The 16958-nt window shown below is 33.1% G+C and overlaps 1 protein-coding gene across 5 annotated transcripts in view; it reads left to right on the top strand.

Moving 5' to 3' along the window:
* Positions 1–16958, top strand: part of Hmgcr (HMG coenzyme A reductase) — a 206407-nt gene that overhangs the window by 152792 nt on the left and 36657 nt on the right. For all 5 annotated transcript variants that reach the window (XM_085811156.1, XM_085811159.1, XM_085811158.1 and 2 more), the window contains 5 exons: positions 1172–1404; positions 5041–5235; positions 8746–8904; positions 9667–9752; positions 10683–10754. In XM_085811156.1, the coding sequence (XP_085667282.1) occupies positions 1172–1404; positions 5041–5235; positions 8746–8904; positions 9667–9752; positions 10683–10754 (745 nt within the window). The remainder of the gene's footprint in view (positions 1–1171; positions 1405–5040; positions 5236–8745; positions 8905–9666; positions 9753–10682; positions 10755–16958) is intronic.

Here is a 16958-nt window from a genome sequence, read left to right as displayed (position 1 = left end):
AAGTGACCACACGTAGGTGGTCAACTGTGACTTTTACATCTCCATAGTGGAACCAGTGTGATTACTCTCCTAAACATATTTAATCCATTTGTACATACTCATTCCATTTATCTTTTCTTCTATAATTCAGGAATAAAACCTGATACTTTGAATCGTGAGTGTGATCTCTGTTTGGTGATAAGACGTCACCCTCACATACAAAACAACTTATCAACTCTGGTGTTTTAATGACATGTTGGGATCTTAAAGTATATTAACTGGGTTACAACCTCTGGAACTCTACATAAAGCTATGATACTAACTGCATCAAACAGAGCCTGACTAAATTTCAACACTTGCCAACTGTGCCTACATCAGGCCTTTCAGGTTTGTTTGAATCAGCACTTTCTCTGGACAATCAGCAGAGGTGACAACATTCAGTCTTTTGTTATGAATCTTGCTGATTATGATTTCACTTATTCAGTTCCCATTTGCTCATAGGTGCTTTTTTTTTTTTTTTTTTTTTTTCCCCATTAATGGTCCTTAAAAGTACTTAATTTCCATGTGCAGAAATGTGTACGAACCCTGTACTACTGTTAAGTAACGGGAAAACAAACATCATTAGAAATGAAGAAATTAAGTTTTAAATGGTACTAAAGAACAGCATTTACAAGTTAACTTGAGCAATATCATTAAGCCAAACTTGCATTAAAAAATCTGCTTATAATGCTTAGGTATTCCAGATGACATACAATTAAATTTTGTACCACTGTGGCTATAAACAACTCTTCATTGCTGACATAAGTGACATGTACACAGCAGATAATGCTGTCACTACTGTTAATCCACTTACTTTTTTCCTCTATATGTGGTTTTGTTTTATGCAGCTAATATGCGATATTTTTTCCATTATTCCACAGTAAACAAATTTGACTGATATGCAATGCCTTGGTAATCAGTCCTTGGAATCAAGATTAACTGTGTGTATTGCATTTGCATCTATTAATTTTATTTAATTACTAATTGAAGTTATATTTGTATTTATAGAGTATGTGAATTGAAAATAATTTTGATGGATTATTGCATATAATAATTGCTGAATTTGTAAGTAAAAATATTGCTCAAGTGTTGAAAATATCTTATACTTTTTCTTAATATCTATATTTTTAATATTGTAAATATTTTGTTTTAGATTTATCTTGTAACCAAGCTGTAATACCTTCATTTGTACAATCATCCCTGCTAGTTTCATGTGTGACTGATAAGCAGTCAGCATCTTTCACAGTTGGAGAAAAAGCAAATGTAGTAAACATCACTGATGAGTTTGTTCAGACAGGAGCCACAAATAATGGGGCAGTACTACAAAGAACAGATTTTATAAATCCACGTTCTATCGAGGAGTGCAAGAAAATTCTACAATCAGAGGTATTATTATATAGTATGTGTATAATGTTTTTTGTCTTTCAGCTAATTTCACCAAAATACCTATATCTGCCAATTTTTATGAATTTCTTATAATTTTTACATTAATTGTCCTAGTTTTACAGTGTTACCTACAAAATTAATTTTCTATGAATTTTGCATTTTTTGAAAAGGCAGCAAAAGTTATGTCAATTTGGTGATTTTATCTGATCAGAAATATGTGTACAATGTTTTATGTCTTTCGGCTAATTTCACCAAAATAGCTGTATCTACCAATTTTTATGAATTTCTCATAATTTTTACATTTAATTGTCCTAGTTTTACAGTCTTGCATACAAAATTAATTTTCTATGAATTTTTGGAATTGGAAAGGCAGCAATATGAATTCATGCTGTGTGTTGGCAAATTTGGCTGTTTTTCAGTATTTTGGAGATTTTAAGGCAATTTACATACAGAAAATTTTGATTCAATAGATTTGCTAATTTGTGGTAGCAAATATGATGACATCATTACAGTATCATTAATGTAACCATTGTGTATCTTTTATTTTTAAGGAAAATAATATTAAAGCCAAACATTTTGGTTTTCCCTATCTTCATTCTGAAGTTTGAACAAGACGAGTTTTATTATAGTTTTTGAGTTATGTTGTAGAGACATTAGTTTTTTTTTTTTTTTTTTTTTTTTTTGAAACAGGCAAGATGAAAAATTAGCAACGCCTTCGCCGGGAATCGAACCACGAGCTACTGGAATACGCATCCAGCATGCAGATCACCACACCAAGAAGGCGGGAGAAATACCTTATATACATCCCTTTTAAAGGGCATCTGGGGGTTGTTAGGGGACCCAGTCACCAAATCCTGGGTGAGGAGAATCAACATCCACCACCCTTTTAGTTCAGGCGCCACTGTAGAGATATTATGTATTTTTTGGAAGCAGAAGTAAAAAATGAGCAACGCCTGTTAATCATCTCACTTTTCACTAGATTTATTATTTCCAAATTGGTTTTCAATTTCTTAAAATGAAAATGTTTTTGGTTGTGGGCTGGCAATCTTTTTAAGAGTTTTTTATTATAGCGAAGGACTATTTTAGCAGTAAAATTATAAAAGAGCATCTGGAAGTGTACGAATGTACTAAGAATTAGAAGCATGTTGAAGGAATTGAATGGCTCTAAAAGTAATGTAAATATAAGTCTAAACAGTGAAATTTTTTTCCAGTGAATTTAATCCTAAATTTTTATTTATATTTTATATAATTCAAATTTAATGAAAACCCTTCGCAAATGGCTGCCGTGTATGTGTGGCAATAAGATTTTACTTTAGAACCTTCGTATGTGTTTCTTATAGTTTAGATATGTTTACAGCAGATGCTATTTTTCTTGGGTAATTTTTAACTTTTTATTCATTTTATATTCCTCTTTTTTGTATTTATTTGAGGGAATATGTTTTTTGTCTAAAATAGTATAATATGTTAGGTATGTTACTGAGATTGAAAATATGGCTAAAAAAATCCCTTTATTTGTTGAGAATGAAGTATCACTTTTTGAGCCTCCAGTGAAAACTTGTTCCTGAAATGTGAACAGTGCTCCATTCTTCCCACCAAACTGCTGTAATTTAGACTTTATTTGGAACAGGTGATGTTTCGTCCCCCCTTTTTTTTCTTAAATTTAATGCTTCATTGGTATGTGATTGCTTGCAGAAATATTTTTTAACTTGTGGTATACAATATGTTAGGCATCAGAATAGATTATCAAAAAAAAAAAAAAAAAGATTAAAAAAAAATCTTATCTACTGTGAGCAGAAATTTTATTTCCAAAAATCAGATATTTTTTTAAAGGGGGGAGGGAACTGCAAACACCAATAATAGATAAGACAGTTACATAGTTTTGGGAATAGTTCCAATAGCGAAGGTGCTTTTAAATTATAAAGAAAGAGAAGAATTATTTAACATTACAAAATTACATTTTCTTCTTCTCTCTCTCTTTTTTTTTTTTTTTTTTTTCCTACAAATAAAGCCAGAGACAAAATACTATTATGCATAAGAGATGAAGTTGTGTGTAGTGATCTCTATCTGTGTACAAAAGTGAAACTGTATCTCTTGCCTGAAAAGGGTTAATTTCTCAGTTGTTCACGTTTTTACCTCTTTTGTAATCCTTTATAATTTTAAGAATTTGAAAGTTTTTGTTAGATTAAAACTATGTAGAATTGCAGTCAACTAATTAAATGAATGCTGTCTTAAAATTAATATATATATATATATATATATATATATATATATATATTTCAGAGCAGCAGAAAAATTACTTTCCCAAATGATCAGCATAAAAAAAACTCTGTCTGCAGAAAATGCAAAAAGGAAAAGAAAAGGGCTTAGGTTAACAGCAGTGATATTGGATGTCATAATATTTGGGAGTTTTTTTAATCCATATTTGTCTGTAATTTAAGATATTGTTACGTTCTTCTCTTCACATATGTTCGTAAGTATGGGTCCGTGTGGATTTGGAGTTTATACCAATAACAACACTTGATGGAGTATCAAAGCACGTTATTGGCCAATATTCTTCAAGAAAACTCCAAAATCACGTTTACAGTCATTGAAGATCTACTATAAACACACTGAAGCAATCAGATATACAGCTTTTAAGTTATCTGGCTATGATGGTGGATACAGCTTCACTGCAAAGCACCAGAGTACAGCTTCAGACTCTCCTCGGTCGTTCTCGGAACTCCACGTACTCTCGAGACTCTCCATGCTACAACTCACGATGCACCCAACGATACACTAGAGCTCCCAACTCCTCGGTTCAGTCGTTCCCGGAGCTGAACGCACTCTAAGATCAAACTTGATGATTCACTAACTCGCAATACTCTAAGAGACTCTCTGGATGCACTCGACGACCAACTTGGCACTAGGCACTCACTGACTGACTATCAACTCGATGGACTCCGATCGGACTAATTGACTGACTTTCCGCGTACCAGCAGGGTTTATATAGCTTTTGGTTTGTGTTCGAGAACATTCTGGGCTAAAGCAGTAAGAATTCGTTCCAGAAGGTTCTCTATCCACGTATGGCATGGCATATTGCCAAATGTGGCAAACCTGCCTTCCCTTGCCATTTTATGCCAACCCTAAACCTGCTTGAGTAAAGCTTACTACGCCTGGACATTTCGCAACAATACATAAACATTGTGCAATATGAAACCAAAAGTTATAATTGACTTTTTTATATGGATATTAACTCAAATGGCAGAATTAAAATTGGCATGTAAGTATTGTTCTTTAATGCAATTTGTAATTTAGTTTCTTCACTTCTGATGAATGTGTATTCTTCTGTTATTTCTAATGTTGTTTTCATCTTGAATATGGGTTTTGTATCGTAATAAACTTATTCTCGAGACTAAACTCTTAAAATATAGGTAAATTATTATATCTCTGTTAATCATGATGCAAGTTATTCCTTTTTCTCGTGTGTTTTTAACTGTTCTCAGATTTAAATTAATTTTGAGGTAACTGTGTTATTGTCCCTTGTAGTAACTTGATATATCAGAGAACTGTGTGAGAAAAGTGTTAAAATCAAAATAAAATAAGCTCTGTACTTTTCATTTAATCTGTAAAGGAGTTTTTTTGTACCTTGTATTGCAGGTTGGTGGAATAGGTCTGACTGAAGATGAAATAATTTTGTTAGCAGAGAAGAGAATTATACAGTCCCATAAACTGGAAACTATTGTCAATAATCCGAAAAAAGGTGTTTCTATACGACGCAAGCTGCTCAGTAAACTTGCAAAACGAGGTGAAATATTAGAATCTTTACCATATGCAGATTATGATTATAAATTGGTAAGTCATATTTTATTGGTTACAAAATATGTAATAATCTCTAATTTTACAGTATTTTATTTATGGTAATTGTCTACTTAAAAGCAGGATTAAATGAAAATAAAATCTTTCTGATTATCCACATCCTTTCCAAAAAGTTGGCAACTAATTTTTTGCCAAGATACTATGCAAAAGGCAGTAGTGATTTTGAAAATAGTAGCAATAGCAGCACTTTAAGAATTCCATAAAAGAGCAATGAACCATTAAATTGTGTAAGGGGAGACGTCTTTAACAAAATTGTTACTTCTGTAAAGAAATTCTTATAAATAATTTTAGTTTACAAATAATTACTGTCTCTTCTTAAAAATTGTAGGCCTCTTTTTTGCCAAATAATTCCAGAAGCATTCAAAGCATTTCAGATCTGGAAGTTTCTGTATTATCTTTACTAATATATATTTAAAGCAAGTGATGGCGGAAATTTTTATAAAATTTTTGTAGGTGCAAATTAAAATTTAAAAAAAAAAAAAAAAAGTATAGTATGGTACTTGTATAGATTTTTTTGGGGGAGGTGCTGTTGTTCTGCCTATCTTAACAACCTGGCTTTGCTTTTCAGAATTGCATACATTTGGAATAGTGCACACATTTGTTTTTCCACATGTACATAGCAATCTGTTTTTGCTTAACTGAACATTGGGGAATTGCACAGATTTGGCATAGTGCACAAAATTTGCTCATTTGTAAAGTGCAACTTCATGGGATGCAAATTTTTGCATTGTCTGTTGGGCAAAGTGCCATTTTTGAAGAATGCAATGATTTGCTTTTCATCAACTAGTGAACTTCATGGTCTTTACGATTGCTTTCAAGGGAAAAAAAAAAAAAAATTGCACTTATTCAATAGAAATATTAATCACCATTGAATTTGAGAATGGAAATTTGCCATGTGGTCATCTACTGCTTGTGCATGCATACCTGGAGTGCCACATAAATACATTTTGGTGACGTCATGAGTTGCTTATTTTACCAATATAGCATATTGTCTTGTTAATACGTTTCAAGAGGTATTGTCTTGTGAATGCGTTTCAAGAGGGTGCTAATAACCAGAAAAAAATAAAATTACTTTATTTCATATTTCTAGATCTTTAAAGGTTCTGTAAATTAGTATTATAGATTATGTTTTATGTAACATCTTATTCTTATGCATGCAGTTTGAAAATGATAGGTATCTGTATAATATTTGCAGTAGTATTACATAGCTGCCAGCTATCCCAGTTTTTCATCACATCTCCCTGTAATCACCAAATCTCCTGGTTTTTTAGGAAAATGTTTTCAATAATAAATGAAATTTATTGAATTAATAAAACTTAAGTTAGGCAAAATTTTTCCATCTGTAATGATTTTCAGCATAATTTTTCCTATTAAATTTTATTTCATATGAATTTTTTTCTTGACCTTTGTAAATGTTCTCATTAAGTTTCATATGATTTAAGTTGTATTAATTTACTGTATACATTTGGAAATTTTTACGAGGGTTGGAACTTTAATAGTGGCAACTGTTTATTTACAAGGAATACAAAAGTGATTCATGTCACCATGTTTTACAGCCCTTCAATATAGTCGCCAGCATTGTGTACAATCCGTTTCCAACGATGTGGAAGTCGCACAATACCTGTAGCAGCGCCTGTTTTGTTGATAGTTTGAATGGACCGGTCTACTGCCGCAAGTATGTCAGGAACAGTTTGGAAGCGAGTGCCACAAAGTGGTTCCTTCATCTTAGGAATTAAGTCATAGTCACAAGGGCTTAGATCTGGGGAGTATGGTAAAGCACTTCCCAGCCCCATCGCTTGAACAAATCAGTCACAGCTTGCGCTGCGTGCGGCCAAGCATTGTCATGCAAAATGAGAGAAGCGTTCTGCAGAAAGTGTCGCCGTTTTTTTCTCAAAGCTGGTCGGAGATTGTGCTGCAAAAATGAGCAGTAATACTGCGCAGTGACGGTCTGCTGTCGGGAAATGGTATGCGTTAGGATGACACCATCACAGTCGTACACGAGAATCACCATAACTTTCACATTGCTGGGGTTCTGACGAAATTTCGAACATCGTGGTGACCCGTGATGACGCCATTCATTTGATTGGTGTTTCAGTTCTGGGTGGTACGATGGGGCCCAAGTCTCATCCAGCGTAATGATACGGCGCAAAAAAGCGTCTCCTTCGCACTCATAGCGCTCCAGGTGGGTTCGGGCAGCATCGTATCGTAGCCATTTCTGGATTTCCGTCAATTGATGTGGAACCCATTGTGAAGCAATTTTTCTTATGGACAGGCATTCCTTCAGAATGTGCAGCACAGTCGTACGCGCTAATCCTGTTTGTCTGGCCAGCTGACGAATCCTTTGGCAGCGATCACTGTCCGTTAGTGCGGCAACAGCTTTCACGTCTGCATCGCTGACACTCGGATGACCTTGCCGCAGCATGTCTGACACGTTTTGGCGTCCTTCATTGAATGCTTTCACCCATCTTGCTACGGTTCTGTAAGGCATTGAAGATTCCCCGCAAGCCTCTTGAAGCCCTTGATGACACTGTCGTGCTATACGACCTCTGGCACATTCAATTTTTATTCAACATCATTGTTCTTGTTTTGAAAACATCTTGACAACACTTACTTTAGACCGCTAGCTAATACAAGGATTCGTTCTTCGCGTCACTCCGCATGCGCGTGACGTAGGCAGGACGAGTCTTTTTGCTGAGAGGTAAGGTAGGTATGTAGTTCACGTGTGGTATACGCGATATTCTTTGGTTTTGTTGCGTAGTGTTTTTTCAGCTGTGTTGCCATTATTAAAGTTTCAACCCTCGTATATGAGGATTCATTCAAGCAGTGTTTAATCAAGTAATATTTGTATTTAATTTTGTGTACTTCTTTCGCAAAAATTCAATTTGTTATAGCTTGAAAATATTTATTTTGTAGTTGTCACGTTACCGGGAAAGGTCAGGTAAAAGTCAATGAATTTAAATATTTTAGTCAAAATCTGGAAACATCAGGGAATTTCAAACAGCGATTCCCAAAAAAGCTATTTTTGCGGTAATGTTGGAAGCGATCACTTTCTTGGCGAATTATGTATCGTGCGCGTTGTTCGGGCAGCTGGTGTAGAGCCAATTTTTGAAGCGCCAATCAGACTGTCTTTCAGAAAGGCAAAACAAGTTTCCAGCTTCTTTTGCGCATTGCATGTTGAACGGACGGAAGAGTTCACCAAAGAAAATGTATTGTACCAAAATCATCTCTCTTGACTTATACACTGATTGTTTGCATTATTTGAACATTTTTAAATATATATAGCTGGACTTATAGGGAGATTTTAAATTTGGCTTATACATTTTTTTTTTTTTTTTTTTTTTTTTTAGTTTGGTTTGAATTTTTGCAGCAGAAATACTGTTCAGTTTTTATTTGGAAATATATGGATATGTGTGTAAAACATGTGATAATGGATATTCTTTTAAAATGTTTGTATTTGAATGTCATAAACTTTTTTTATACTTGTAGGTAATGGGTTCTTGTTGTGAAAATGTCATTGGTTACGTTCCTGTACCCGTCGGAGTTGCTGGTCCATTGTCACTGGATGGCGAGATGCTGTACATCCCCATGGCAACAACAGAAGGCTGTTTAGTTGCAAGTACTAATCGTGGATGTCGAGCTCTAGCAGTGAGTTATTTGTCATTTGATGTAATTCATGTTGGTATAAAAATTGTTACTTTTGGAGAGCTTAAATTCAGCTGTAACCTATCTCAGTTTTCGAATAGTATGATAATTCCAAGTGGAATAGTCTGAAGCTCAAGTAAAATGAGTTTCAGTACGGCATTCTAAGTTGCAGTATAGCCTGGAAATTGTATTATTAACTCAACACTCTTTTTAGCAATTTAAGAAATTGATGTATCTTTTGAAGTTATGCCTCACTTTCCCTCAGAAGAACAAAATACACAGTAAAGCTTCAGCACCTGAAGGATCACCACATAGCGAAATGCTATCTCTTTCAAGGAAAAGGAATATGGATGGTAGCCATCTGACCAAGGAAGTTGAGCTGAATTGGGAGCTAAAATAAGGAAACAGTTTTATTTGAGAACAAAAAATATTCAGAATTTTTCTTATATTCTCAGTGTACTTTTCCATGTTATCGTTCAATTTTTCTTATTTTATTTTGTTTTTAAGATGCATTAGTTTAATGTAATACTCTTTTAATTACATTCTTAATTTATTTATTTTTACTCTTTCTGATTGCCTTTACTTAAGGTTCCAGTATGTCTAATTTCAGAAGTTAAGCCCTATTTAGGAGCATAGTTCTTGCAAGTAGTCTTTGGGAGGGAGGTTTTTCCTATCACAGCATTGACTATATTAACCCAAAATATTTGGCATATTTTCAAATCTATTGAAAAATGTTTTTTTATTAAGATATTGTTTACATTTCAGCTATCAGGAGGTGTCAATAGCCAATTACTTGCAGATGGCATGACTCGGGGACCAGTTATAAGATTGCCATCAGAAGCTGAAGCTGGGTATGTCATTTGTAATTTATTCCTTGATGCAGTTTGCATATTGTTTATACAGGGAGCATATAAGAATAATCGAAATTATTTTTGTTATGATTTGGCTCCACATTAAAATTTTACTGTGGCATTTTTTTTTTTTTTTTGTCTGAAATTGAGCCCACTACTGGCCACGCTGTAAAATCTGTAAGTACTGATAGTTTCTGACCTGGGTTCAATATATACAAGCCAGTTGCCCTTATAAAATCCTCAACGAAGGCAGTGTGCTTTGCCATAATAAACTAAACTTTGATTGGAAATCGGAGGGGGGATTGTGTGTGTGTTAGAAGCTGCTTCTATATAGTATATGGTTACTTGCTGCATACATTTCCAATTAACAGTCGAGTTTATGCAATAAAGCGGGATCTGTTTTAGCAAATTTTTTTTTTTTTTTTTTTTCCCTAACATAAGCAATTTTTTAATAGATTCGCAGTTTCATATAAATTTGATAGATGATTACGTAAACTGTAGTTTATTATTAGAATAAATTATATTCCCAATAGAGTTAAATTAGAAACTGTAAAGGGCTAATTAAGGATTTTAATTAACAGTGAGAAATGTTCTTGGTTGTCCTGCCAATTATTTGTAATATCAGTTTTTAATCTAACTCTAAAGCAGCTAGATATCCCCCTTCTGGCTGTTTTTAGAGCCCATAAATTTATGTGATTATGAAAAGACTATTTAAAAATGTTTTCATATTGTTTGAGTTGGTAGTACAGTGAACAATAAGGTTGGTTTGACATTTATTCTTTTTGAAGACCAAGTCACGATTACTATTTTAAGCAGTGTATTTGAAATTAATGTACAGTTTTTCCAAGCAAAATTTCTTGGTCTTTATTTTTCTCAGAGTACTTAAATTCAAATATTTTTCAATAATTCTCACTTTTTGCTTCTGTTTAGGAATATAAAAAGATGGATTGAAAAGAAAGAAAATTTTGAGCTTTTGAAAGCAGCCTTTGATTCTACTAGCAGGTAACTTTTATTCTAGATTTTGTTAATTTGCAGTGATTAAAGAATATCTAATTGGCTTTGGTTTTCAGCGTGCATTAACTTTAAAATTTCAGAAAATTGCCATTTCTCGTTTTCAAAGCTATTAAGTTAGATGAGTACTTATGCAACAGAATGGAGATTATTTTGTTAATGTTCCTTATATTTAACACATTGACTGTCATGGGAGGCTCCTCTGGTGGCCGGAACTCAACTTATCTACAGTGCTGTGTGGTTCACTGGCAATGCAACCAATAGTAAAAATACATAGAGTAAATATTGTTACTGATAAATTTTTAAATAATGCCATTGTTATTATAATTGTTTGAAGAAAGTAATGCCAAATTTCATATAAACAAGGTCTTTTCTGTGGAATGATTTGTAGATAGCATTAACACATCCCTTTTATTTTTTCTAATTTAAGACTTCTACCATTTTTATTTTCTCGTGTGATAAGATCTCCATGTTTTAATTTTTTGGACACTACTTCTTTTGGATTGCCTCGCCGCTTTTTTCACAGCATACCCACAAAATGCATTGGCTTGTAATGAATTTTCCAAAAAGGTCTACACTTGTGTAATAATTATTTGTGCAGACAGTATTACCTTTGCTTAAAATATCTTTACCAAGCGATAATACAATTTCAAACGATTTGTTTCCAGATATTTGATTTGTATTTTTGTCTTTGTCCATGTAGACTTGAAATGAATGAGTGTATCATGGCCCACTACATAATTTAAAATTTTTGATACCATATCTGTGACGTTCTTGTTTTACATATTGGCGAAATACTGTGTGGTCTCAAAATGGCACTAATGACATATCCATGTGCAATAATTCATGTAGATTATAAAATTTCTTTAAATTATTGTTTAGATTTTTTTCATTATTATTAAAATGAAACCTCAAAAGTAATTCGAATCGATTTCTTGACATGACTGTACGAAGAAAGAATAAATTATATCCTTCATTATTACTCCAGCATAGATTGATTTTTGGCAATTGCACCAGTCACATCCATATAATGAGACCAAAGAAATGTTTTATTTTATTAGAATTTGTTCTGTGTGACTGATCTAGATGATACAATTGCTGTTCTGATATTTTTGCAAAGCACATGCATGTTTGTTTCATTTGTGATCATTTGGATTATTTCATCTATGACAAATAGAAAATAAAAACTATGCGGTTCTGTTCAAGCAAAAATCTCCATTTGGCACGTATTGATTCCTTTCGAATTCAAAAATGTGATCTTGGCTTGATTTCCCAAAAGATTATGCATTTTGGCACGAAGCTCTTCATGTATGCCATCTTCAACTTCAGTTTCGCTGTCTGACTTAATTCAGTGCCATTGCACTCTGGAAGGACTCATCATGTTTGACTACTAGAAGAACTTTCCTCCTCATCTGATAGCTTTCGATGTCTCTTGGAGGGTCTTTGTAAAACTGCATTGTCGGATAAAGAACTTGACCAATAATATAACATATAATAATAATAAGCCATATTTGTAAGAGCTAATTAAAAACTTGTGTAAAGTGGCAGAGTCTAACAAATGCACTGGATAAAGCTGATAAATCAGAGTAGTTGCTTAGCAACTGAAGCACAACAATTTAAAACAATTGCTAATACCAAGTCTACAGCACCTCGGGGGTCACTTGTAACCTTTTCCCTACGAAAAATGTGTTTAACACAATTATATAACTCACCTTATCTGCTGTAGATGATATTTCAACATAATATACATCATGTAATAAAAAATTCATGTTGGTGCCACAGGCAAACCTCAAATGCATGCAGTCAACATGTTAATTTTGCAAATGCTTAAAATTTTTCAGATTATTTTAGTTAACTGCATTAGTCCTAGTTAACTGCATTGCACCAAATAATTTATTTTATGAAGTCTTTGATAAAAAATGTGATAGTCCATTGCTAGAGAAATAAATTATGCTAAAACTGAAGATAAATTTTGAGTGATATATTTTTTACTTAAAACTTTGAGTGTAAACATGTGGCTTATCCTATAAGGATTTTAACTGAATACTGTAAGTGAAACCAAAAAATCAGAGATGCCGATGCTTTTAAGACGTGTGTTTCCAAAGAGCACTCAGAAATACGACACCAGTTTCTCAGTATCTGTGTGAACTTTCATTAAATGTTTCTAACTCCATTTCTATTAGAGCTATGAATGAATTTGCATGATTCTACAGAACACATAGAGATCTCGCAGATATAATGCCAGTTCCTTGATATATCTATAGACTTCCAAGATACGTTTCTGACAAGTATCGTTTTCTGCAATTACTGTTATAAATAAATTGCATTAACACCTATAAGGTATGAGAAAATAACTTTGTACAGTATGAATAATAAACGAATGAAAACATTCATTATAACTTCTTATTACATTGAACTTATCCAGGGTTCTTACGGTCCTTAAGAGTCCTTAAAAGTCCTTAAGTTTTTTGGAATTGATTTTTGGTCCTTAAAAGTCCTTAATTTCGGCCGAAATCAGTAGAAGGTCCTTAATTTTAATCATCTGAAATTTCTGTTTTTTTTTTTTTTTTCCCTTTCTTTCTTTCTTTCTACGTCTGCTATTTTGAATGTGAATTAACATTTTGGAAGAATATTTTTCGGTGATTCAACTGACAGATATTATCTTTTGAATGGGTTATAATTCGTTCCTATTTCTAATATAAATCGTTTGATTTTCGAGTTTTATAGTAAAAGAAGTGCAGCATAAGTATTTCAAAATGATTTCATTTTTTTCTAATGAAGAGCTCTTAAACAACTTTTGGCTTTTCGGGACGTGAATTCTTTTATTAAACGGCTCTGAATTCGGCGACTTATCAGCATTTTGGCGATTTTAAGATCAGTTTCTGTAGAAAAGTTTTAATTTCGAAATCTGAGAATTTTTCGATGGATAATTTTCATTAAAATAGTGGTAAGATATTGAAATTATGTTTAAAAAATAACATTAAAATAAAACGTTTTTAATTTTTGCTGTCATATTGTAAAGTTCCATTTTGGCCATTTATTATACAATATTTTGAATCTGCAAAATAAGCAAGGTATAATACTCTAAAGCACAATTAACGAAACAGTTTTAGCAAAAGCAAAATAGCTATGTAAATACGAGGGCTATCCAGAAAGTAGATTACGTTTTGGAATAAAAAAATAAACAAAGTATAGGAAACAAATTTTATTATATACAGATGAAAGCCACACTCAAATACTACTTTTCTACATAGTCACCATACAAATTAAGGCATCTATCGTAGCGATGTACGAGCTTGGAAATTCCTTCGTCGAAAAATTCGGCCGCCTGCGCCTTCAACCACTTCGTTACCTTTTCTTGCCTTCCATCTTGCACAAAACTTGTGGTAACCAAGCTTTTCGCTGATGATTTCGTGCAACAAACTTCGCGAAATTTGTGGAAAACTCAAAGAAAGTTCCATTATTGTGAAATTTCGATTTTCACGGACTTTAGCATCGACTTTTTCGAGAAGTTCGGCGGTCACTATGCTGGGTCTCCCACTTCGATCTTCGTCGTGAACATTGGTTCGGCCATTTTGAAATCTTATGACCCACTGACGCACTCCACCTTCAGTGATAATGTTGTCCCCATACACTTCACGAAGCTGCCGACAGATTTCTATCGGTTTACAGTTTTTTGCAGTCAGAAACCTTATTACTGAGCGCACCTCGTGGGATTTTCAATTAACGCAGTCATTTCAAACCGTCACAGTATCTGAACGGAGCACAGCACGAACCTCTCACTAGCACGGCTAGATGCAGACTGAGCTGCGCAACGCTCTGACCCCAAGATGGCCGCGCTAGCCCCGCCCCTAGCGGACACAGACGGAAACGTAATCTACTTCCTGGATGGCCCTCGTAATTTAAAATGTCTTTTTAAATTTTTTCATGGTAAGAGTTTTTCCCATGGAATTGTCTCAGAGTATTCAGAATTCTCAGAATATTCAGTTTTCTCTATAAAATTAATTTTACACCTTTTCCTTTTGATATTTTTTCTCAAAATATTTCTCTCAAAAAATTTTGTAACAGTAAAAACTGTTACAAAATTTTTCTTTAGGATTTCAGACATTGCAGCTTAGAAAGTTTGAAGGATTTGAAGGCATAATTCATAGATTCTAGAAAATTACAGAAAAATATCTCCATGCTATTAACACGTAACAAATGTATTTTGAAGAAAGTTTACGGTGTATTTCTTACTAATACTTACTTACTTAAGAATTTTAAGGCAAGATTTATAGACCCGCGATTGTAGAAGATTCGAGAAATATGTGGCAAAATGAAAAATATCTCCATGGTATCATCACATAATGGATGTATTTTACAGAAAGTTTGCAATGAATTTCTTACTTTTTGGAGAATGTCTGGAAGAACAAAGAAAACATAATATTTGAATGCTTTACTTCTGATACTAGAATCTTTTTCTTAACACGTTTATCTTCCCTTTACTTTCTCTAATTTTCACTAGACACAGGCATGGAAAATATCAGAAATGCTTTTATTTTTATCAGAAGGACAGGCATTATAGAAAGAATTTTTTTTTATTAAAGAAATTGAAAACTGACAATTTAAATGATTCATATTATATGTCTGAATGCATCATACACAGGGCTGGGCATTTTCTCACCTGATGCAATCTCTGCAGATCCTAAATTCTGCTGCCTATTGCCTTTCTAAATTCTGCTTCCAGTGCCTCCTCTAAATTATAAAGGTTTTGCCATTTCTAGATTTTGTTTCTTGGTGTATCACTTAATTCTAAAAATTCTGCCACACCGTCTCTGTAACCAGCCCTTACCATATATATTTCATATTGCTTCTGAATGTTCATATTACTAAAGAAATAAAATTAGCAGCTTTTTATATGCTTTCTAAATTTAGTGTTTTTAGAGTAATAGAAATCTTTAAATTCTAAAATGAAAAGGAAACGTGCTGGAGAAAGATTCTTCAAATATATGTACTGCTATTAGTATGTACAGTTATTATTATGTAAATTACCCAGTTGTTTGTAATTTCAGCCTTTACTGTAATTTCCTATTTCCGTTTTCTCACCAGAATGCAAATTGCTTAGATAGTTTTTAAACTGAGGCGTATGGAGTGCAAGACAGAGTGTGTTTCTGATCTCCACATACTCGCTGCATTAGTTCCTGTCAGTTCTGATAATTTGTAGTTATTCGTCTTTGCATTATCACTTCTGACATTTGAATTTGTTATGAAGATTGGGTTACTGAGCCAGCTTAAATTAAATTTAAGTTGTATAATATTTGATCACCAAGTCTACATTTTTAGTTTGAATTTGACGCTTCTTGTTTAATTGTAATTGTAATTGATTTTGTTAGCATCAGAACATGCCTTTATGTTGTAAGTCCTTTTTAAATAAGATGCTTATTTAAACCTTTGTAGTTGCTTTAACACAGAGCGATAATTTGCACATCTGTCTGGGATTTTGGATTATTTAACTTTTATCAGAACAAATAAACCCTCATAGGTACATTGTGGATAGACTAATTAATTAGGAGATAAAGCATGCAGAAACTAGTGAGAACACTGGTTTGCATATTGTAAACAAATTTCTAATTGTTAGAAAAGATGATTAACCCTTTGACAGTTATGGAAATGAGCAGTTTCCATTTACTTAATTCGCGCAGCATTAGGAGTAAACAGTAGTCGAAAGTGGCAGCTGTTTTCTCCCGCCGTTCTTCCGAAAATGTCACCTTTCTCTGGCGATGCCGTAGATAGCTCGCCTCGCGCGTTTTAAAAATTTCTTAAAGTATTTGTAGTACATAAATAACAGTTTTTACGTACTTTAAAATAATTATTAAACAGTAAATTATAAATGATTATAACCAATTATATAAATAATAATAGTTAATTATAAATATAAGACAAATATTAAATTGAAAGGACTAAATAAATACAACTAATGTAAAACTTTATGAAGCACAGTATAAATACAGTAATTACCTAAAAATCTTTTTGTGTGTGATATACTTTAAAACATGGAATTGCACATAATGGGGCATTACAGTCTTTCCAATACGTACGTGTTTCACGGCGAATTCTTTTTCCATTAGCATCATTTTTGCTGCAACATACCACACATCGTCTAGTAGGTTCTTTCTAATAGAGAATTTCAGAAATATTTGTCACGCAAGCTTTCAT

The sequence above is a fragment of the Stegodyphus dumicola genome, chromosome 2, assembly GCF_044657685.1.
Source record: "Stegodyphus dumicola isolate Sdum_Otavi_A_Nest chromosome 2, ASM4465768v1".
In the NCBI taxonomy this organism is placed as follows: domain Eukaryota; kingdom Metazoa; phylum Arthropoda; class Arachnida; order Araneae; family Eresidae; genus Stegodyphus; species Stegodyphus dumicola.
This window is presented reverse-complemented; position numbering and strand designations above follow the sequence as displayed.